The following is a 25,480-nucleotide window of genomic DNA, read 5'->3' on the forward strand; positions in this document are numbered from 1 at the left end:
ACCAATGCAGAAAGCAGCACTTTAAAAAACCAAGTGTATAGACTCATAATACAAACTCCAAATTTTAGCAGCACTGCTGCTAGGGTAAAGATTTCTAGGTGTATTTTGGAATGTGTGTCTAACTTTGTACTAAATTTGTCTGGCTTCCACCTAGTGAACTTGTCTCATTTAGGTACTCTTGGCCACAACTTTTAAAAATTGAAAAAGGTATTTAGGGTGTCTAACTCCCCTCCGGGGCAATGTCACAGGCTCCTGGAATTTAGATTGAGTGATATTATGAGCTTTTTAAAGATACTTGGCAGCAATTTTCCATACAGTTGTTTTATTCTGTAAAAGCTAAGTGAGCAAACAAAAATTGTCAAAAATAATTATTTAACTGGAATAAAGTTGGAAATTCCTTCCTTTGTTTCCATTTTGACATTTAGGATGGAAAAAAGGAGGAGAAGTATTTAGTTCCTCGTGTAGCTCTGAAAACACTGCACAAAACAGTCAGGAAGCGGAGGCTGCCTCTGTTCTCAGCAACAGATACTTATCCCTGCCAAGGGCAGCTTCTTTAATAGTCCCTTTTGCAGCAGTAGCACAATAATGTGGAATTTAGAAAGAACCCTAATATATTGGGTAATTTGCATTGTTGTTGCTTTTTTCTATGACAGACATGAGAACTCTCAGAAAATGGCTAAAGGGTAGGTACAAGAAAGTTTCCAAACGGCTTTCGGGAGCCAATCCAACCCTATTATTAGTTTCGGTCAGATTGAGATGGAAGGACCAATGATTTCAGAGAAATGAATACATGAGAAACATTCTCTAGATTTGGGGGGAATTTACCTGGTTGGGGGGAAACACTTTTGTTAAAACAGTCCAGTAGTCCACTAATTGACTATACATGAGTTAAGTACTCCTCTGCCTTTTTTAGGGAAAGAGTCTAGAATCTCCAAATGGATTTCCATATAAATAATTCCTAAGATTTAAAATTGTGTCCATGTGTTTTAACCACGGGAAAACCCTTCCTGAAGGGAAAATGGATTAGAACGAGATGTACCAAACAGTAAATATTGTCAATATTTGATGGTGAGGAGGTACTAACTGGCTTCTCTAGTTAATTATGGAATAGCTGCTTTCCTCCAGAGCATCCAGGGTTGCACATCTGTTTGTCCAGGACAATTCCATATGAAGCTATCATGTGTAAGCCGTAGAACCTTGGCACTCCAAGTCAGCCATTAATATGCTATTAACTGACACACATTGATTGGCCTGCTCAACTACAAAAAAGAATACCCAAACTAGAGCATATTTAAAACCCACAGTAAAAGTATGTTAACTGATAGCCTTTTTTATTTATATCATACCTCATGCTCATAAAACACATCTTCCAATGTCTTTCCCCCATTGCCACCTACAGCCTCAAACAAAGGCTTGTATACCTTAAAAACAAAGACAAAGATTAATTTTTAAGAAATCTTCACTTATTATAAATGTATGTGAATATATTTTTCTAGAAATATAGAAACTGTGCATTTATTTTTTTAAAAAAAAATCTATACCAGAAGCCCTTAATATTTTATGTAGGATCTTTGGCCTCTGGTCTGGACAAAAGAGAAAAATAATCCAAATAATAAGAGTGTGGATGAAATTCTAACCTCTTCACTTATTCAGGGATACAAGGCAAGAGGCAAAAGCTGACATTCTAGTCTCAACATACACTGTCAGAACTAATTACACACTCCAGTTCTTTGGACTCAGTGAACGCTTATAGTTTGATCAATATGGGTTCATGAGGGGAGATGACAACTGATAAAATTCACATGAAATTTCAAATGTGGAAGGGATGGGAATTGGGGGAAAGCTCCTTTAATACTGTGTTGAATAGTCTCATGTAATTATTGGTGAGATGCTATGAAGGTCCATGTATCATTTGCTGACTTTTCTGTTTACTAGAGGGCTTCAAAAATCCACAGGAAGGGCTGGGGATATAGCTCAGTTGGCAGAGTGCTTGCCTTGCATTCTCAAGGCCCTGGGTTTAATCCCCAGCATCACAAAAAAAAAAAAAAAAAAAAAAAGAAAGAAAGAAAAAATTCCATAGGAAAAGATGAGTGTCATTCTAGTCCAGGTAAAAGTTACCTGGAGGGTATGTAACTGTCAGAAGTCAGAGGGAATAGAATCTGGGATGAGATATGTAACCTTGAGCTGAGAAGCTTCAGGCTATTTTAGAGTAGCTCAATGCTAGCAGAGGGGAAGAATCCCAGTAGTTCTCTTTCCTCTCCCAGTTTCTTATCTTTCTTTTTCTCCCCTCCCACCACATTCTGGGGATTGAACCTAGTTGTGCTTTATCACTGAGCCACATCCCCAGCCCTTTTTAAATTTTGAGACAGGGTCTTGCTAAGTTGCTTAGGGCCTCCCTAAATTGCTGAGGCTGGGCTTGAACTTTTAATCCTCCTGCCTCAGCCTCCTGAGTCACTAGTATTACAGGTGTGCACCACCACATCCAGCCTCTCCTGATTTCTGCTATTCAGCAAAGGGAGTGGAAAAATGCATGCATATCTCTATTCCTGTCCTGTAGTTGAGGTAGTTATTTGGCCCCTTGCCAAATATCTACCTCAATGAGTACTTGAAAAGACCACTAGTCAGGGTATTGCACATAACTTTGACATGAGCTCACATTTCTAGAACACCACATCAGTCTCTTGGGTAACTTGGTTTATCAAGCTCTTCAAAGGAATGCTCAGATGGCCACTCCTTAGAGATTTAAACAAATACTTGCTTGTCAAAAATCTTAAAAAAACACACTTGGACCAGAAACTTGAAGTATGTCTTTGGGAGGGATGATTCTTTGTTACCTAATAAACTATAACTTCTTTTGACAGGAAGTATAAATTGGATGTGTGGGCTTCTAAAGCATATGTGAAGAAATTGCACAAGGTAGCAGGGTGTGGTGGCGCACACTAGTAATCCCAGCAGCACCGGAGGCTGAGGCAGGAGGATTGAGACTTCAAAGCCAGCCTCAGCAACTGTGAGGTGCTAAGCAACTCAGTGAAACCCTGTCTCTAAAAAAATACAAAATAGGGCTGGGGATGTAGCTCAGGGGTCAAGTGTCCCTGAGTTCAATCCCTGGTACCTTAAAAAAAAAAGAAAAAGAAAAAGAAGAAATCACACAAGGTCACAAGGTGCTTGGGGCACCTGGGGTAATCACATACTCCATAATGATCTGCCACTCTCTTCATCTGGTCAAAGTCTTCCACTTGAGCCAGCAAGCGCAACCCCTCAGGATGGAGCTTTCCACAGGTCGGATAGAGGGTCTCCCGGTCTTCCTTGCTCAATTCAGTGCCAAAGGAGTTAAGAGTGATGATAAAAGCTCGTCTGTCAGCCTCAAACTGAATTTGCAAGACAAAAATCAGTTAAAATCTAATAATCTACAAAATGGTCTAAACAAAACCCTAAGCAGGCATTCATTTCTGAAGTGATTTGCTTTCTTTTCCTGACCTCTGTCTAATTTGAATGCAGACATGTTATTAATGTTCCCTTAGTCTCTTTTTGGAAAGGAGTAACTTTGCTTCCCAGAGCAGGATCTACAGCGAGGTGATGACCTGCGACCCTTGAAACCCCACCAAGTTTTATTTCCCAGACATCCTGCATCTCTGTCATGTGGGCTACTACAGTCACATAAAAAATGGAGACTAATACCATAAAAATGGGAATACTATGCATTATAGTGCAGTCAGGGACAGAATAAGACCATATACGTGGAAGTGCCTAGCACAGTTTTGGGGGGGAGTGCATTTCATACAAGTTAACATCTCTTTCTAAATGTTGTCAGTATAATTGTGGGTGTGGGTGTGAGCACACGCCTGCACATACATGCAGGGCTGGGGACTGATTCCAGGCCCTCATGCAAGCTAGGCAGGTGCTCTACCACTAAGTGATATCCCTAGCTCATAATTTTAACCATTTGTTTCTATTTTCATGGTTTGGATTTTCTTTTTTAATATCCTTGATTAGATATAAAAGAAAATCCAACTCTGTACCTAAGAATTCTATGGCTTGGGTGAGTTATCTTCCTCTCAGGGCCTATGCTTCCTTATTCGTAAGAGGATGGGGTTGGCTACATGATCCTCAAGGTAAGTCAATATAAAGCCACTAGCTCCCATCCTCATGTAAGACCTAGTTCATCCAATCACTCATTCTAGAGACTTCCTTCTTTTCATTTGCTGTCCATGTTTTTACTATCTCTTGGTTCTCCTTCTACCTGTTCTGACCATTCCATCTTACTCTATCCTTCCAGGATTCCTCTCCCACCTACCCTGGTATTTGCCATGGTCACTGGCCTCAGAAACTTGAAGTGCCCTATACTTACACATTAGTTTGAAATCTGTGCCTGTGTTTTATGCTCACTGCACTCTTAGATCTTTGAGGGATCAAATCTCTTCTTCCTTGTTCATTTTTGAATAACTAGTGCCCAACACACAGGAACATCTTAACTGTTTACTGAATCCAATAGAACAGTCTGTGGTGTTATTACTTTCCAAGTTCTCTAATATTTTCTACAATGTTGTTACTCAGTATTTCACAACTCAGTAGGAGTTTGTCACTAGGAAGCCCGAGGGAAATGCAGAGTCTCAGGCCACAGTCCGGACCTACTGAACCAGAATCTGATTTTTAACAAGATTCCAAGGTTATTCATGTGCCTACAGAAGCTGAAAAGAATTTTTCTGTGCTATCCTTTAATCGTTACTTCTGATAATTAACCAGTGACAAAACCAGACTTGCAACAGATTTTACTGGAATTCTTTTGTTAGAACAGGTGTTTCCTATCAGAAGGAGAGTGAGAGTTTTGTCTGATCCATTTGATTGCTCTCATGGAAATTATGGGTGGGCCAGGAGCTGGGAGTGGCCCTACTGGGAAGCAAAAGCAGCTGCCTCTGGCTACTGAAGAGCACCAGACCTGTCAGTAAGTTTAGACCTTGAAGGGACAAGAGAAGAAATGCCAAGAGGGAGATTCACAGCAACAAGAAACCTTAAAATAAAAATTAGGGCAGGAGGAGCAACAATGGAGGTGATTGTCCCAGATGTTCTTTTATGTGTTTTCTAGTTCTAAGATGTTAGGATTTTGAGGCGAGAATTAGGGCAAGGTAGGCAGCACTGCAGATATGCAAGACAGCAGAGGCCATGCCAGAGGAGGAGCCTGAGTGAAGGAGGGCATGACATTTTGGAGGAATGATTGTAATTCAAACATTGGGGAAGCAATTAGAGAGGTGGGTGGACTGGTAACTGGGGAGAGAACATGAAGGGCTTAACATGCCCTGTCAAGAACAGAGGACTTCAACAGACACAATAGTTACGGGAACATTCTGTACACTTGCCAATTCCTTGTCCTTATTACTACTTCTTCCCCTAGCCTGCAACACATAGACCCTGTACCATACCTCTGCATGTTGAATTCCCTGTATTTGAGGGCCCCATCAAATGCCATTTTTCACAACAAGCCCTTCTATTTCTTCCCTAAGTGGACATGATTTCCTTTGAACCCCTATTATACTTTCATTTCCCTCAAGTATAACTATGTGAATATCCACCTTATTCTTCTACTGTAGAGGCTGTGTGTGTGTGTGTGTGAATCCTCTCAGTGAAAAGAACTATAATTTTAGAATTATGAAAAGACTATTCTTTGATCATCCCTAAGTGAAGTTTGACAACATCTGACTACAGGAAATCAAATGGGGTGTTACTGGTTTGATTTAGCTCCTGTTTTCTTTGTAGGGAACTGGGTTCCTATGTGGCACAGTGTATATTGCATGCCCTTACCACTCTAGAAATATTCATTTTCAAATCATAACTTATTTTTATTGTTGTTGTTAAGAAAAAACCATACTGTTGACTTATTCAGTAATTATCAGTTGTATATCATAGAGTTGAACTGATCAGGTCACACATTGCCAGTTCCTTAAAGGAAAAAGGATACACCTGGTGGGGTTCAGAGAGCAGAGGTGTCCATGGCAATGGAAGGGTGAGGTGAACTGATCCAGCCCAACCTTATTGCCTGTGTACTGTATCATTAACCATTTACAGTAGATAGAAGATCAGGAACAAAAGGTGATAGTATACTGCAATGTATTTGTTTTGAATTTTAATCAATTTCTTTTCTTCATATGGAGGTACAATCTTATAATGAGGCTAAATTTTCACATGCAAGTCTAGATTTATGCTCTCTTCTATCATCTTAAGTCTTTTGAAGAAACCATCAAGTGAGATTAAATGAGCATGTATATGAAACTTTATAAATTTATCTGTAACTGCACAAATGAAAGGAAGGTAATTACATGATGAAAAATATGTATGTAAAATGAACAGATCTTCTCTGAACATATTATTAGAAAGGTTATAATGTTGTCCAGCATGCCATGTACAGCTGTATAGTGGTAGCTGAATTTTCATTTTTAATAGTTTAAAAAATTATTCTAATTTGATAGTATTTTGAAGATAGGAAAGAAAAAATGAGAACACTGGGCTTATAGTTATTTGGTCAAATTCTTTCAGCGGCAAACATTTTTCTAACACTATTGTGTCTTTTTACACTAGTGAGGATTACAAAAACATAATTCTTACTGATTTCTGAATTTTTAGGCCATACAATAGGATCTTGCTTATGAATTAGTACTTTATACAGAACAACTGTGAATGGTGAAGTTCATACAGAGGCATAGGGCACAGCTGACAACCAGGAGCCAGGCTGCCTGGTTCAGATCCTGACACTACCACTTACTAGAGTTATAACTATAGGTAAGTCACTACCCTTCTCTGTGCCTCAGTTGTGCTTTCTGAAAACCAAATACTAAAATGCCCATTTTGTTGTGCACTTCTGAAGTCCATGTGAATTCATGAATATAAAGCACACAGGATAGACTATCACATAGTAAATGTTGGCTATGAATAGCGCCATTTTATACCTTTTGTAAAGTTATAAGTTTTAACAAAACTTTTATTTCACATATTTCTAGGTTTAAGATATACAAAACCATTTCTAAACCATAGAAATGATGCCAACTAAAAACTAGTTGTGAACGATAAATAATAAGACTTTTTCCAATAGGGAGACATTTTTATAATAAATAAGACTTACTGTGTGGCTAAAATTATGAAAAGAAAGAGGACAGTTTCATAAGGTCACTAGGTTACTCATATTATATGACCAGCATGAAAGAGACTAGCTCACTTTCTGATTTTAAGTTTGTCATGAAAAAAAAAAAGTTATTTATTTATTTGATACCTTCTTCTTGTATAACATGGATAAGGATAAACATAGTTTTGGAGTTCTTTACTTTTTGTTGATCTTTACTTCAAGCAGTGCAATGGTTTTAAGAATTTCAACAGGGGATACCTACATATTTTTAACTGTAAAATTTTAATGATTAGATATATGAGGAAAACTAATTTCATATATTCAGTAACAGAACATTAGATTAAAATACATGCAAATGATGTTCAGTTGTTGCTGCTTTTTTCTTATGTTGCTTAGATTTTTCTTGAAATCAGAAGTCTTTGGGTTATCTCAATATCTATCCACCTGTGAAGTCAACATAACAGATAACCTATGATTAAAAATATTCTTTACATAAAACTTAGTTTCACAGGACAAAACTTCCCTGCCCTGATCATGCATGCATTTGTAAATCCACCTTCATGCAAGAGGCCCTCTAAGCACAGATAGAATCATGGTGATAAAGAGGAATTAAAAAGAGTATAATATCTGCTGCAGAGGTAGACAAACCAGCACTCCACCACTGAGCTATGCCCCTGGGTCCCAAGCAAATACTACTCTTAATTTAAGACATCAAATGATATATATAATCAAGTGTCTGCTTATTTTTTACATGGCTTCTAAGATTAAAAAAAATATAAGCAGGGTCAAAACAAGAAACAGTATGTAAACACATTATTTGGCATAAAATATTCAGGGGCTCTTTCTTACCTCAAGAATGGGACACATAATTTCTGCTGTGACATCACCATGATTCTCACAAAATTTATAGAATGCCTCAAGGTAAGACTGAAAAAGAAGAAAGATCATAAAACAATAAAATGAATATGTTTTCCTTTTGGAAATTTCTAGATCAGTTTTTTATGGAGTATTAAATGCTTTTATGGCAATTGAATTATTTTTTTTCCAATAGGGAGACATTTTATAATAAATTTGGTAGACACTTTCATGTTGTGGCATGTTGCACAGACTAAAAAAGAACTCCATAAAAGAACAAAATGGCACTTATCATAACTTATAATTATGCATTTTTTTTGCATGGTTCTTGAATTATTTCACATGGTTCATTCTGGCTATTCTAACAAGAGTGCCAAGTTCTTTTCTGAGCCTAGCAAGTGATTTTAGTGGCCCTGTGCTGACATTTAATCTCTCAGAAACATATTTGGGATGACTTGAGTGTGAGGATATATTGGAAAGACAGACTAGGTTGCAGGGTCAGACTGCCCATGTGTGAATCCCTATTCTCATGCTTACTAGCTAACTAACATCTACCAAGGAAACCCTATACCTCCATGTCTCAGTTTTTTCACCTGAGGAATGGGTATGGTAGAAATCCCAGTTTGGCTATTAGATGAAGTAAGTTAAGGCCTACAAATGGCTTAGAGTGGTGCCTTCTGTTAGTTATATCTCAGGGACATCTCCTTAAAGCCCACAAGTCTTTTTATAAAAAGAAAAATTGCTTGTAGTACAATACTTTTGAGAGGACCATGTGTTTAAGCTAAGCATGCTATACATAAATGACACTATATATTAATTTATCCTGTGGGAGTATCCAAAGATGCTACAAAGGTTGGAATGAAAAAGGGCAGATTTGCTCAGCTCATACACAGGGCTACTCTAATGGTGGCAACACAGTCCATACAGTTGGATTGTGCAAAGTGGTGTATGTTTTTAATTTTGGAGACTGCTGCACACTGTACTTTAAAATTGTGTGGGCAGGTTAACTATGAGATGTGGGGACTCTATAACAGGATCAACGACAGTGAGGGACACTATATAGCAGAAGGTTTACTATGCATGCTGGTTACTTTAAATGGATTGATATGGTTCACCCCACTCTTTTATCCATCCACCTGCCACCATCCAAACAACACCTTTTATATTCTGGGAACTGTGCATGGAGCTAGGAATACAGAAGTACGGGTCATGCTATTTCCTTTCAAAAATCTTGTTGGCTGAGGGAAGCTGACATGCATGAATGCAATGGGAAGACAGACAAAAAAGAACTACATTCCAAATCTGCATAGCTTCATTATTATAGAAGTTGGCTGATGGGCAAAGTAACTTTTGTTGATAAAGAACTCTGGTTATGATACATTGCATAATCAAGAAAAATATAATATTCAGGAAAACCATTACCTTATACAGTTTATTGCGCAGCAATTCAATATTCAGCTCATCTAGGGTATTTTCAGACATACAGTCTTGAAAGAATGGAGCTGAAAACAGAAATTTATCATAAAAAATAAATAAATCAAAGGCAAGATTATAAAGTGTAGATAACATTTCCTGAACACACGACTCTCTGTTCACTCCTAATGAGAACACTATGGAGTTGCAATCTACAGACTCAATAAGGCTAGCAGGAACTAGGATGATAGAAGTTATTATTTATAGAGCATTTACTATGAATGAGGCCTGGACACTGCTCACTGTACTAAACACTGAATTCATTTTGGTTTATTTTAATCTTCTCAGCACCTTGGAACTATTCACTGAAGGCTCACTTTTTGAAATCCCTCCTTTATATCCCCAACACATGGCTGCTTATCTAGTAGTAATATTTATCATTTGCAACCTAATTTATGCTGTTATGGATAAAAATTATGTCACAGTTAGTTTGCAAAACTCTGTTACCACAAGATATGATTATTTCCAAAATGAAGAAACTGGGATAAATTGAGTATTCCCAAGTCACCTTGGTGAGACCAGGCAGAGCCTGACTTCAGCTCATATCTGTCTGATTCTAGACTCACCCCTTTTCCATAGGCTATGTTGCCTTAGCCTTGGACACAAAAGGGTGACACAAAGTTTTTTCTTTTTTTTGCCTTTTAAAATTTCTGTCTTAAATGGCAATCATTTTGGCTAGGGGTGCAGCTTAGTGGTAGAGTACATTCTTATTACACAGGAGGCCTTGGGTTTAATCCCCAGCAAGTTAAAATAAAAGGCATCTATTTTGACAAATGATTAACAATGAAATGCTACTATCCAGATTTCCTGACAATAATAGATAAATAATACTCATAAAGTTATTCCTTTAGCATTGTTAAAGAATAAGATTGCATTATTAAATAATAATAATAATAATAATAATAATAATAATAAATGAACATTCATAGTACAGGGTTTGCAAGTTGGAAGATGATCCCCAGCTTCTTCTCCACTATGAATGGTTCACATGTGACCCTAAGCAGGTTGATTCATTTACCTTAGCCTGAAAAATGATGGATCAAGATTAGAAGAATCTGCTGGGCACAAAGGCACACTCCTATAATCCCAGCAGTTTGGGAGACTAAGGCAGGAGGATTGTGAATTCAAAGCCACCCTCAGCAATGGCGAGGTGCTAAGCAACTCAGTGAGACCCTGTCTCTAAATAAAATACAAAATAGGGTTGGGGATAAGGCTCAGTGGTTGAGTGCCCCTGAGTTCAATTCCTGGTACTCCCCCGTCAAAAAAAAAAAAAAAAAAAAAGATTAGAAGAATCTTTAAATGCCCCCCCCCCAACTGCAGCAAATCTGTATTGTATAAAAACACAATCATGTTAGAAAAAATTATGAACTGAAAGCACATTTTCTACTGACTGGGATAGCATACATGGGCAGCTTATGCATGCATACCTAATGGTGTTTCAACCAGAACAGCATTAAAGAGATCTGAAGTGGTCTCTGCAATGTTGACAGCTTCCATTTCTGTGAAACGGCCCAATGGGTGGCACTTGGCCAGAATCTCTTTCACGGATTTTTTCTGCAATGCACCATTCATCAGTAGAATCACATTGTCTATCATGTAACTGCACCTGGTTTAGGAGAAGACTCAAATATTAGAGAACCAACTGCATAAAGAAAAGCAGCATCCCACAAGTAAAAAAATACAGTTCAGCCATAATCTCTTTCATTTAAAAAGGGAACATTTTAAAAATTTTAAACTCTGAGGTTTAGGAGATATAGTGGATAAAAATATCAGTCATAGTTTGAAAAACCACAATCAACTAATTAACAAACTTTAACTGGTGGGGTTGGGGATGTAGCTTAGAGGGAAGGCATTTGCCTACATATGTGAAGCCCTGGGTTCAATATCCAGAACTAAAAACAACAACAACAACAAAACCTCGGCTGGTAGGAATATGCAAAAGATGGCCATTGTGCAATAATCATCAGATGTGGTGGAATAGAAGTGAGGGTGTGAAGTGTTTGATTTATCAAAATGGACTACAGTCTTGACAGACCTAGAGCACCTCATTCTACTTTAAAAATTGACTATTCAAATCAACAGTGAAGCCTATCACAGAAAATTCAAAATTCATGCTAAAAATATTCTGTGTTCTTTCCTCCTATGAGACCAGGTAGTGAATTTTCTAGCCACTCAACCCATGTCCTCAAGAGCCCATAGGTTTATACTTTTTGTGATTTCTTTACTTGATATAAATTCTGCCTTCAAAACTGGGTGAATGTGTTTGTTTGCTCATGTTTCTAGCACCTAAGATATTCCAAGAAATCAGATTGGGGAGTAAAGGAGACCCAGTCCCTTGCTTCACATGGAATACAGTTCAAGGTAGGATCTAACTGAACAAAGAATCATTTACAGTAAACAATAATGAAGCATACACATGCTATACAAAAGAAACAAAGGGTGGTGTGGTGATTGTAGTTGTATTGTAGGGATAGATGAGGCAAGGCACCGAAGATAGCAGGAAACAGTTTTATTGGGCTGCAGCCAGGTTCAGAGGGCACAGCTTTTGCTGTAATCAATCAATCCCCTAAACCCCGAGTTCAGGTAGTTTCAGAGTTTTATATCCAGTGTGTAAGGGGAGGGGCTCAGAAGTTAACATAAAAGCAGCTTTTTCTTTCACTGTTTTGGGCAAGTGAACTCTTCAAGGATAGCACTTGAAAAGGGGAGAGCTTCTTCTCCTCTTTCTTTCCTCCCCCTGCCAGCTGTTACCATGGAGCCCAATTGGTAACTTCTCTTACCTTAGAAATGTAGACATCTCTGTGAAGCCCAGCTCAAGGCCAGAGGCCTTGTTTGTACATTTCTACAAATTACTATACTGGATACGTTTGTGAAAAACTAGTAAGGGGTGTACAGAACCTGGAGTGCTGATTTCTTCCTGGCCAGTGTCCAAATAAGATAGAGCAACACGAAAATAGGAAGTTTATCTACATTAAACTCTTTTGTAGAGACTCTTGCTGGCAGTCCTAAAATCAGTTATGGTGAAGATTTCTGGAGCAGCCCAGTTAAGTCTTTTCTGTGGAGAAAGGGGGGTGCCACTACAGTTGGAATCAGACTTCCTATGGAAGTAACATTTCAGTTGATACCTGAAAAACAAGGAGGAGCTTTGCAGGCACAAGGGGCCAGAAGCTGGGGGGATGTATGTCAAGGAGGAAGGAAGAACATTTGAAAAGCCCCGACCATGACAGCACAGAATATTCAGAATTTTTTTTTTTTTTTTTGGCCTGGTATTGAGACATGAGATGGAGCTGAGGCAAGCATGCACAGTCATGGTAGACCAGATAAGGAATTTGGATGCTGAAGGTAATGAAGGATACTGAATACCTTTAAGTGGAAGGGAGTGTTATCATCTATGTATTAAATATTAGAACAGAAGAGGTAAATACACACATATAGTATGAGGGCTTTGTAAAACTTACCTTATTTAATCTTGATAAGAACACTGTAAGGTAGAGTCTATTCTTATTTCCATTTTACAGGTGAGGAACCAAGACCCAGAGAGACACAAACCAAGCCCGTAACACATACAGCTACCAAGTGGGCAACTGAGAATCGAACTCAGCTGAGACCCTATTCATAACCCTTATCCATGCTGCTTTTAATCATCAAGTATGATGCATAGGTTTCTAGAAGTTAGATTTGGAGGCTACTTAATGAGATGAGTGCATTGGAGGAAGAGGAGGTTGCAGTGAGTACAGATATTTTGAGTGTAATGAGTTTAAGGTGCCCAGGAGATATCCAAGAGGAGATGCTAAGGAAGCCTCAGAAGTCTGAATCCTGGAAACAGTGGTAGACTAGAGGCATTTGGGAGGATCTGGAGGGTGGGATTCATTCTTTCTATCTATCTATCTATCTATCTATCTATCTATCTATCTATCTATCTATCTTTGCAGTACTGGGGATTGAACCTAAGGGTGCTCTACCACTGAGCTACATCCCCAACCCCTTTCCCCTCACCTTTAAAATTTTTAGACAGGGTTTCATTAAGTTATCCAGGCTGACTTCAAACCTGTGATCCTTCTGAGTTGCTGAAATTACAGGTGTGTACCACTGTGCTCAGCAAGGAGGGAGTCATTTAAAGGTGGAAGCCAAAGTCTTGGGAATATCTAAGATCATATCCCAGAAGGAATGTAAAGTGTTCTTTCCTGATAACTCTGGGGAGTTCCAATATTTAAAGACCTTGAAGAAAACTGAAAAAGATGATCAGATGGGAGGAGAACTGGGGTGTGAATACTAGAGAGCTCTAGAAAGAAGTGATAGAGTGTCAAAGGGCCAGATATGTCAATGAAAATAGACATCCATAGATACATCGACAGCTAAAAGGTCATCTGTGAACTCGATGAAAACACTTTCAGGGGGTTGGGGCTGTAGCTCAGTGGCAGAGCGCTTGCCTAGCATGCATGAGGCCCTGGGTTCGATCCTCAGCACCACATAAAAGTAAACAAATAAAATAAAGGCATTCTACAACTACAAAAATAAATTTAAAAATTAAAAAAAAAAAACACTTTCAGGGGAGTGTATTTGTGGGAGAGAGAAGAAAGTAGAAGCCTGACCACTGTGTCTTTGAATAAATGGGAAGTAAGGAGGCTAAAGAGAGAGTTCCTATCAAGAGTTGAATGGAAAGTAAAGGGAAAGAGCTACATGAAAATATAGGGACCAAATGAGTTTTAGCTTTGAGTTTTAGTATTTTTTTTTAAAGGTGGGAGAGAAACAAAGATGTTTAAGTGCTAAATGGGAAGGAGGCAGTGGAGAAGGTGAATGTGCAGACAGCTGAAGAGGGAAGGGACAGTCCCCATATGAGCTGAGGTTCTCAAGGTTTGACAGTGACAGGGCTGAACTGTCACAAGATAGACTTGAAAAATGACACCTTGCAATGGATTAAAATTAACCTGGACACTTAGAAGCACTGTCTGCAGAATGGCTTCATGAGTTGCAGACTTCCTGCACAAGGATTGATTTCTGAAAAGTAAGGCTCCTTCTCTGTGGAACTTCTACAGTTTACCCCAATAAAAATTCTAACTAAAGAAGTTTTTGAAGTAGGCAATTATCCCTTTATAAAAAGCACATGACTATACAGTTTCTTCACCTCCCAAACAGCAGTACCAAATTTAGACATTATGGAATTTTAGAATCCTTTTTATCTCTTGAAAATGATATTAAAATGGAAGCGCTTATTTAACTGTCCCTTTATGGCTCAAAAGCAATTACCTGAGAAGGGAATTGCTAGCTCTTAATAATCCTTAGCTGGCTCTAGACATTTAATTGTTCCCCACAGCATCCCTGTAATGTAAAAGCATATGAGCTGTTAACATGCCCAATCTGCAGAGGACTAGGAGACTGATGTTGATGGGTGACAAATGTCAATGCTATAAGCAGGATTTCACCCTCATGTAACAAACAAGTCTGTGACTATACAGCATGTGTGCATGTGTGTGTGTTGAGTATGCTTGTTGTTGTTGTTATTGTTATTATTATATTAATAGAGTGGCTAGGTCCTGTCTTACAGTAAGTAAGAGTTTTATAGATTGAATTCAATTTTATTTCCACTCCTTATTTGAGTGACTTTGTTTCTAAAATGGGACAGTAATACCAGTTATTGTGGTGTTCGGGAAATTAAGGCCAAATCCAGGGCTTGGCTCATGCTGGGGGCAGAGGTCTCTTTCCTGTCCCCTTTCTTCTCCCCATCAGATATCTGCATCAAATATCATTATTACTGGCTGTTGGGGTGGAAGGTAACCTGCCCAAGACAGTTCATTCTGCTCTAGACTGTAGTCTTTATAGACCTCCAGGGCCATGCCTCCACTGGCAAGAATAAAATAATTGCTGAGCAATTTTTGATCTTTAAGACATCCAGTTATTCATCTAGTTCAAACCCACATATTTCAGATAATTCTGTTCATAAGTAATGACAGAGCCAGGGGCAGTGCCTAATCAGTCAGATTAATTTTTCTCTTATTCATGGTCTATACAAAAATCCTTATTTCCAGCCTTTTTAAGTATTTTATTCTGTAACTCTGATATAAGCACCTGTGAAAACCACGAACTCATCTAAAACTGTGATAGACTAATTAAATTACTCAATTTTAAAAATGTTAGGTTATAAAAATATATTTTTAAAATTCTACATCTTGGGGCTGGGGTTGTGGCTCAGTGGTAGAGCACTTGCCTGGCATGTGTAAGGCACTGGGTTCGATTCTCAGCACTGCATATAAAGAAATAAAATAAAGGTCCATTGACAACTAAAAAATATTTTTTAAAAATTCTAAGTCTTTTTATTTATTTATTTTTAAAAAATGTTTATTTATTTATTTATTTTTCTATGTGACAGGCATTATATGTATTGCTGAATTAGAGGAACTTTCTTCTATGGGTAAAATTTTAGTACTTCAGTGTCTTAGCAAAAGCTGGGAAATGGCTGTCCTTGGCTGAGCACCCTGGCATGAGAGAAGAAACAGAGTCCAGTGAAGATCTCCAGTGTGCTGTGCCATGCCAGTACAGGGAGCGGTCCCATAGTTTGTTTTGTGCCCTAAAACCTTCCAGACCTCAGGGCTGTGCATCATGGTGTGGTTTAGAGAGAAAAGTGGGAAAAAGCACTTGGGGAGAATGACAGTTGTGAAAAGGAGGTGGAAGGGACCCAGCATGATGGCCTTCCTGTAAGTTCTCTTAGGCAGTTCTAGTGTGTATAGGCATTCAGGATCTAGAAGATGGTTACCTTGCCATTATTCCCATGTTCATAACACTTGGAAAGTTACCCCCCACACTTAGGGGGACATGTAACACAGTTGAAAAATTGCTATCCTAGAGGGCATTCAAATTTTTTTCACTAGGATGACTTTTAATTTCATTTTTCTTTTCTTGCACTACTGAGATTGAACCCAAGGGTATTCTACATCTGAGCTACATTCTCAGCTCTTTTTATTTTGGAGCAGGGTCTCACTAAGTTGCCCAGGCTAACCTCAAACTTGTGATCCTCCTGCTTCTGGCTCCCAAGTAGCTGGGATTATAAGGATGTGCCACTGCACTGACTTAATTTCTTTTTTTTTTTTTAATTTTTTAATTTTTTTAAAATGCACATATTAGAAGAATTTTTGTGCATTTTTAAATTACTGGGGTGTATCAAAGGATGGTGATCACTGATCTAAGAAGACAGAAAAGACATTGGACACTACACAGTGAAGAGTTATTAGTCACAATGTCATTTGTCCCTCAGATAAAATCCAAGAGCCTCTTATTGGAGAGTTAGATTGCCGGTGCGCTAATGAGCACTGAATCAGAGTGAGCAGAGACAGAGGTAAATTCAGGCTTTTAAAATGAAATCAAAGGGAAAAAATGTGGAGGGGGTTCATTATGGCCCATGGAAGTATTCCAAGGTTTCCTTGTAGAGCCTCTTGCTTCAGCATCCCAAGCAGCTGGGATTACTGGCATGTACCACTGTACTTAACTATCCCATTGTGAACATCTTAAATTAGTATGGCATATTTGTTATAATTAATGAATCCATATAGGCATATTATTATTTTTTAGTTGTAGTTGGACACAATACCCTTATTCTATTTATTTATTTTTATGTGGTGCTGAGGATTGAATCCAGGGCCTCTCATGTGCTAGATGAACACTCTACCACTGAGCCACAACCCCAGCCCTATGCATATTATTTTTGACTCAAGTCCATAGTTCATTCAAACTTATTTAGTTTTAACTTAATGTCTTTTTCTGTTCTAGGATCTCATCCGGGACACCACATTGCATTAGTTGCCACATCTTTTCAGGCCTCTCTGGGTTGTGGCAGTTTCTCAGACTTGTTTTTGACAATCCTGGTAATTTTGAGGAGTACTGGTCAGAGATTTTATAGGATGCCTCATTACTGGGAGTTGTGTGTTTTATTATAAGGCTTGGGCTGTGACCACATAGGTAGAGTGCTATTTTATCACATCATATCAAAGGTATGGATTAGTATTACCATTATTTGTGACTGTCAATGTTGACCTTGATCAACTGGCTTAAGTAGTATCTGTCAGGTGTCTCCAAAGTAAAAGTACTCCTCCATCCTTTTCCATATTTCATTTTTTTGGAAGGAAACTTCCATGTCTCTGTGTTCAGGATACTTAAGAATTAGGGATGCTGAACGGAGAAATAGCCAGATACCAATCTCTTAAAAAAAATTAACTAAACAAAAAAGTTGGGTTCAGTGGCACAAGCCTGTAGTCCCATCTACTCAGGAGGCTGAGGCAGAAGAACCACTTGAACCCAGAAGTTCAAGACCAGCCTAGATAACATAGTAAGACCTCAATTCAAAAGGAAATAAATAAATAAAATTAATTAAATTCAAAACAAAAAAAGGATAGAAGAAAGATTTGTGGTTCTCATCCCCGAGCACAAAGTATCTACGTAGATCATTTGGAATTCTTCACCAAGGGAGTTTTGTCCCTTCACCTTTATTTATTAATTTGTTTAACCATTTACTTATACCAATATAGATTTGCGGATATTTATTTTATACCTGGGGTGATGATTCAATGCTACTTCCTCTATTTTGTTGCTTCAAGTGTTCCAGACATTGGCCACTTCAAGCTCCTTCAAGTGGCTCCTCTGATGTACCTGTGACATCATGGTGTGTGTTTGTACTTATTTCTAGCATTTTCTTACTTTATAGCACTACAAGGAAGTCCAGGCTCATCTTGAATACTTCCTGCCTCAGTCCTAGAATCGATTATTTCTCCAAGGACATCTGGTTCCTTGTCTGGGAGAAGGGCATTAGAAATCAAGATCTAGGCATGAGCTGAGCTTATTACTAGGTTGTTGTTCCTTTTAAGTCCTCTTAGCCAGCAGAGCAAAGAAATATTTATGTGTATAATTAACCAAGGATGCTATTTTTGACATTATTCTCTTTCAGTATGTTCCACTCAAAGTTCTCACCCATGGCCACACTTTTCTCTCTATCATGTAGAAGCAGACTTCTTGCAAATCTTCAACTCTAATCAAAATCTCTCTGCCCAACCTTAAATCCATATTCCCCTCCCTCTCTCTTTACATATATTTTTTGTGGTGTTGTGATCAAACCCAGGGGCTCACTCATGCTAGGCAGGCACTCTCCCACTGAGCCCCAGCCCCAGCCCTGACCCATATTCTTGTCCTTTCTTTTTGCAGATATGACTGCCTGATTTCCCCACAGGCCCCTAAATCATGTGATCTTAAAACCTGAAGGCACTGAATCTGTTTCTCCTTCTCTCTTTATCAGTGATCAGAATAAAGCACAAGTTTTTCATCCTTGTATATAAGGTCCTCTATTAATTGGTCTGTGATTTCTTCTCCAGCTATGATGTGGATAAAAATCATTAAAAACGAAGTATACATTTTAGAAGAGAGCACAGGACAGACCTCTGAAAGTTCTTAAAGGGCAGAAAGGAGATTTTTGAAAGATAGAATGGAAAGGAGTTAGAATGGTCAAAGGAGTGAAAAGAAAAAGTGTCATCACAAAATGACTGAGACAGGACGTCAACAACCCGTTAAGTGCCATGGTGAGTTGGGAAGGGGCTGAAAAGCATCCTTGGGCTTAGCAACTAGCAAGGTTTTGGTGACATGATGGGAGAGGAAACAAGACTGAAGTGGATGAGTAAACAGAAAATAGAAGGCCGATTAATCTTTTCACAAATTTGCCCTCATGGGAGAAGAAGACTTCACAGGGTCACTGAGCAAATTATATCAAAACACACATATAAAGACAGTCTGTCTATGGGGTATGGTGGTACACACCTCTGATCCCAACTACTCAGGATGCTGAAGAAGGAGGATTGCAAATTCAAGGTCAGACTGGACAATTTATCAAGACCTTGTTTTCAACAACAACAACAACAACAAAGTAGCAGCTTGTAAATCAAAAGAAGTTGTCACAGAAGAAGTCTGGAATTTGGAACAGATAATCCTGATTTTAAGATCGGTTCTGTCACTTAAAAACCAATTTAACAAGTATTCCATTTCCTCAGTTTAAAATGAAAATATTTGTTCAATTTTGAATGGTTGGCATCAGGACTTGTAAATACTTATGAAAGTACTGGCAGAGGGCTGCCCCGAATAAGAGAGAGATTTTCCTATAAATAGATCTGTGCAGGATGGGAGTAGAAAATATAAACCATGTAATCTTTAATGTGAAAAAAAATATAAGGTTTTTACTCATTTTTAAGCCTGAGATTTCTGCATCTCTGAAGTCTTACATTTAGTTCCAGCTAAAGGAATCCTTTCTGGTGGCACTCATCAGTGAATGCCTACAATTCCAGTTATTTATGAGGCTAAGGCAGGAGGATGGCAAGTTCTGGGCCAGACTTGGCAACTTAGTGAGGTCCTGTCTCAAATAAAATGAAAAAATGGATGGAGGTATAGCTCGATTGAACACTTGTCTAGCACGCAGCAGGCCCTGGATTCAATCCCCAGAATTCTTTCTAAAGTTGCCTATTGCTCTTAGACAATGGGAGTGTATCAAGCCTGTGTGGTGTAGAGACAAGGAGCCGAGTGGTATAGTTCTGTGGAAGACTGGAACACGACAAGACCATAAATCATGTTACCTGTTCAGATGTTAGTCCTTAGCTCTGATTTATACTTATTGTGAAAAGCCTATTACCATTCTGTTCTGCACCTTCAAAACCTCGAGTTGCCTTTTTGTGATAGGTTTTCTAAAAAATATAATGCTTTGTAAAAGATATCTGGAGTTCAAAAGACCCAATATTACCTCTTTGGGAATATAATCATTGATTTCAAAAAGAAGTTTGCTAATAGGTTGTTATAAATGATAATCACTTTAATATGTAAAAAGGCCCAAACCTTTTTGATAGATGGAGGCACTTCAGAACTCAGTCTGAAGTTTGGTCCCAAATGAATAGTAAATTACTTGGTGATTGCAACAGATTCATTGTCTGAAAACATTGTCTTAGACATGGGAGTCACCTCCTTATATTAGGCCTTGTTTGATATAGGTTCCTTTCTACCTAACAGGTCTGGTCATAATTCTTTTTTTTTTTTTACCTGCAAAACATAATATATTGTATTCTTAATGACAATGATACTGTTTAAGGTGACCAAAACTATGTGATATGTTGACTAAGTCACACTTGTACAGAAGAATAATCCAAGATAGGGATATAAAATAAATTCTCAGAGGTAATTGTTCATGGAAAGAACTGGTGTGTGTGTGTGTGTGTAACTTTGTGTATGTTTTGTAAGTTATTTTATTCCTCAGTGAATCTCCTCAATAAATGGTGCTGATTCATTCTTATCAGTTCTACCCGTACTTATTGTTATAAGGATAACAAAGGCTATGTTATATGGGAAGTATTTCCCAATGTGTTAATTTTTTTTTAAATGAAAGTTTTCCTTGATTACATTGGTAAACATTACATTAAACCCTGGGTACGCTCAATCCAGAGTTAAGCACATAAGGATGCTCACATGGGGAAGCCCAGCCATTTTGCCTGATTTGGTAAATAATCTGCTGAGATTTAGAATATCCCCATAAACATTCTGCTCCCTCTTGCATTTTTGGTAACTTTTACTCTGATGCTTCTCTCTCTCTCTCTCTCTCTCTCTCTCTCTCTCTCTCTCTTTTAAATAGAGGAAGTGAAAATGTATTTTAAAAAACAATTTTGCTGTCGCATTCATTTTTCTTTCTAGCAAAAAAAAAAAAACACTGAAAAATTATTCAGAAGTCAGCAAGGCCTATTATAGCATATTTCAGAGCAAGAATGCTGATCACTCTGCCTTTCCCAAATCCTCTGTAGTTGTGGAATCTTTAAATTCTTTAGCATTTAAGATTCTTTACAATGTTGATCTAAACCATCCGTTTGGACTAAAAATTCTTCAAACTTGTGTGTCCTTTTCTACACTGGTGTCTTGGGTCCTACTCATCTCTAGATGTATAAAGTTGCTAAAAGTTGAAATCCTTCCCATTCTTTAGAGCTACATTCAAACATCACATTTTTCCTTAAGCTTTTAAAATGTCTCCAGTAAGAGTGATATTTTTTCCTCTCTCTGTAAATCTTTGTGTTTATATTTATCCTGGGGTAAAATTAATTTTCAACACACATTGGCAGTGCCAGTGATGAACATGAGGAATAGTTAGCATGCTCATTCACAAGCATTTATTGCATATTTAGTATGACATAAGACCTGGATTCCAGTACTAATTCTGCCACTACTCAACTGTGTTCTCTTGGGTAAGTTATTTTGTTTATTTTTTGCTAGTGCATTTTAATTATATATAATAATAGATTTCATTGTGGCATATTTGTATATGTATATAACACACTTTGATTGTATCCAACCCTTGCCCTCCTCTCCCCATGGTTAAGTTGTTTTATATATTCTCTTAAATATAGTTGTTTGTAGCTAATTCTTACCCATATTTATTAACTATAATATCTATAATGTGGAGATTTTATTGAATATATTTCTTGTGATCTCACAGGGGCATGAATTCTTCCTTGCACAGAACAGAGATATAATTGTCACTTTTTCAATTGATGAATAAATATCTATGTTCACAAAAGTATGTTAACTCATGGTGAACAAAAATAAAGGAAATATCTGGTTACTTGGAATCTTAGTCCTGAGTTTCTTTAATAGGAGCCATAGCTGCCTGTTCCTTGAATTTTCTGTAATGTATCCTCCCAGGAGAATCTTCATAATATTAAAAAGACTGCTCTAGCTGGGTGCAGTGGCGCATGCCTGTAATCCCAGCAGCTCAGGAGGCTGAGACAGGAGGATCACGAGTTTAAAGACAGCCTCAGCAATGGCAAGGCGCTAAGCAACTCAGTGAGACTCTGTCTCTAACTAAAATACAAAATAGGGCTGGGGATGTGGCTCAGTGGTTGAGTGTGCCTGAGTTCAATTCCTGGTTCAAAAAAAAAAGATTGCTCCAGAGTTGTTTCTCTTCTAGCCATGCATGGAATACTGTGGTCACTCCGAACAAAAACAATGGAGTGCTTCTTGTCAGTTTGGCTAGGCATGCTATGAGTGCACATCACAGTCTTTTCGACATGGTCAAGAACAATGGCTTGTGGATCTCATCTTTATTATGCTTAAAATACCAGTCAGAACACATTTTGGATAATTTCATATTTTTCTAACATGGGGAAAAACACCAATCACTGCAGCTGAGAGGATAAAAGAGAAGCAAGATTTCCAAACACTGTGGAGTATTAGAGAGTAATTTGCTAATATCTATCAAAACCTAAAATCTACATAACCTTTAACAAAGCAATTTCACTTCTGGGACTAGATTCTAGAGAAGTTCTGCCATAAGAAAGCAAAGTGTATGTACAGTGATGTGGGTTAAACATGACTTTTTTATCATTATTATTATTATTACCACATTACTTGACCCAACAAAGAAATGAAACAACCTAGTTAGACAAAAGGGGAATGATTAAATCGATTATGACATACCAAACACACACAAAAAATGTGATATACTACATTCATTATATAAGATAGACCTATAGATACTTACATGGAAAATTCATAGTAGATTACTTTTAAAAAGATAAATTATAGACAATACATGTATATATGTGCATATACATATATATGCACATATCTAATTTTTTTTCATATAGGAAGTAATTCAAAAGATATTCATTAAACTTATGAATGGCGACCACTGGTAGTATTACCCAGCAAGGTTGTTGTGAGAATTAAATGAATCTAATATATGTAAAGTAATTATAAAATTACTGGCATATGGTGGGCATTAAATTTTAATTAAAAAATCTCCTTTAAGAAAACACACAGGTGCTTATTTTCAATTAAAAAAAAAACAAGATAAAATAAAAGTACAGCAACATGTACCAGATTAGTACCAGGCTACATTTCAGTCCCCATTCTGAAAACTAAGGCTACAGCACAGCCTCAAATCTCTTAAACTAAGCAATTCTTGGCGAAGGAGTATCACTTTGGAAAGCAGGTTGTTGGGATCAATCTTGCCCCCTGGTGGTTGGTAAATGGCTAGCCAGAAAGTTGACAAAGCCCAAATGAAATCTTGCCCCTGATTTGTATCCCAATAAGAACTGTTGCAGCAATGACTTCCTAAGCTCTTTCACATTCATTACCTTAAAATTCTTATATTAAGACAGTAATTTTTCTGACATTGTTTATATCAACAATCCAATGGCAGGACTAGGTAAACCTGTGTTTTCTGTTCTTTCTGCTAGATTTGCCATGAACCATAAGGAAAATGAACCCTATGTATATTATACATTTGTATATAGTATATGTATAATGGATATAATATACAGTAAACATATATCTAGTTTAATCAGTTCATTTCATTTGTGTGCAAACCACATAATCATACTGAGCCCCACATTTTATTTAATTATTTACTGTTCTCTTGAAATTATTAAACATTTTAAAGCAAAAGGCCCTGTACTTTCATTTTCAGTTGGTTCCACAAAACACACAGCTAGCTCATTTTTAAATTAAACTCATAACTCCACATTGTATGTAACTACATTTGTCCATTAGAAAAGAGGAGGAAACTAAGGCTTTGAGTGATCAATGAACTTTTATTGAGGCCCCACGGCTGGCACACCGTAGGCCCCTGTTAGAGTCTATTTACTGGTTGCAGAGTTTCTCATCTGTATAGGTATCACCTGGAAAACCTTCAAACATGCATATCACAGGCCACATTCTAGGGCCTATTAAATCATAATCTTTGGAAGTATACTCTTAGAATCCACTCTGTAAGTAATTTTTCCACTGGTTAGAAAATAAAGTCTATACTGAATTCATTTCTAATGTTAGAATCTATATAAACCTTTATTCACAGCAGTCACTTAATAAATGTTATGCTGATTGTTATGATTTGGATATGAGGTCTCCCCCAAAAGTTCCTGTGTTAATGCAGGAATGTTGACAGATGAAATGACTGAATTGTGAGAGCTGTAATATAATCAGTCCATCCTAGTTTAAGTGGATTGGGTGGTCACTGTAGCTGGTGGGGTATAGATGGAGGAGGTAGGGCACTGGTGGTATGCCCTGGAAGGCTTCATTTCATTTCCCTTGTGTTCCCTTCATTCTTCCCTCTGCTTCTTGTCAGCCCTGGACCATGCACTGTTCTTTCACCACACCCTTCTATCATGAAGGCTGCCTCCACGTGGGCCCAGAGTAATAGAGTTGGCCCTCCATGGACTAAACTTCTGAACCATGAGTCAAAATACACGTTTCCACCTCTAAGTTATCCTTGTCAGGTATATTTTGGTCACAATGATGAAAAACTGACTTAACCCAGAAACTGGTAGAGAAGTGGGGTCACTGTTATGACTAACCTAACCATGTGGTTCAGAAGCCTCTGGAGCCGATTTGTGGGAGGAGTCTGTAAATATTTGCAGGCTGCAAAAAGCCTTAAAATGTAAGTGGAGCTTAATGGGCACAATTCTGATGGGAGTTCAGAAAACCAGGAATATGGATTGTGCTCACAAGCTTTCAGAGGGAAATGAGAACTCTATTGAGAATTGGATTAGAGGCCATTCATGTTACATTCTGGCAAAGCACTCGGCTATATTTTGCCCACATTCTGAGACCTTTTGTGAGGCTGAATTTTAAGGCAATGGACTAATCTGATGCAGGAGATTTCAAGGCAGCAGAACATTCAGTCAGTGGCATGGATCTCACTGGCAGCATTTAGCAAGGTTTACTGTGAGAATCAGGTGCAGAGAACAGAGCTGAAAGATTTTTAAAACTTGTAGTTTATCTAGAAACGTCCATGTAAAAAGGCCAAGGAATGTGCAATTGTTAAGGAGGTTATAGCCACTAAAGAGATGCTAATTACTTTACACAGAGACAATTGGAAAGATGGCCTGACATCATCTCAGAATTTGCTAGACTATACCCATTTCAGCATAAATATACAGAAGAGAAGAGATCCTGGGGGCACCCTACTTGTACAGGGAGGCCTAGGAAGTTACTGTATCGCTTCAGCTGCCCAGGCACTCAGAGGCTTCTTCATCCATTATTATA

The 25,480-nt window shown here is 37.9% G+C and overlaps 1 protein-coding gene across 1 annotated transcript in view; it reads right to left on the minus strand.

Annotated features, from left to right (window-relative positions):
* Window positions 1-25,480, minus strand: part of Atp6v0d2 (ATPase H+ transporting V0 subunit d2) — a 46,291-nt gene that overhangs the window by 919 nt on the left and 19,892 nt on the right. The window contains exons 3-7 of the mRNA XM_027948503.2: window positions 10,867-11,045; window positions 9,389-9,468; window positions 7,961-8,038; window positions 3,192-3,368; window positions 1,347-1,421 (exon numbers count right to left, since the gene is read on the minus strand). Coding sequence (XP_027804304.1) covers window positions 1,347-1,421; window positions 3,192-3,368; window positions 7,961-8,038; window positions 9,389-9,468; window positions 10,867-11,045 — 589 coding nt within the window. The remainder of the gene's footprint in view (window positions 1-1,346; window positions 1,422-3,191; window positions 3,369-7,960; window positions 8,039-9,388; window positions 9,469-10,866; window positions 11,046-25,480) is intronic.

Source organism: Marmota flaviventris, chromosome 15 (assembly GCF_047511675.1).
Source record: "Marmota flaviventris isolate mMarFla1 chromosome 15, mMarFla1.hap1, whole genome shotgun sequence".
Lineage (NCBI taxonomy): Eukaryota > Metazoa > Chordata > Mammalia > Rodentia > Sciuridae > Marmota > Marmota flaviventris.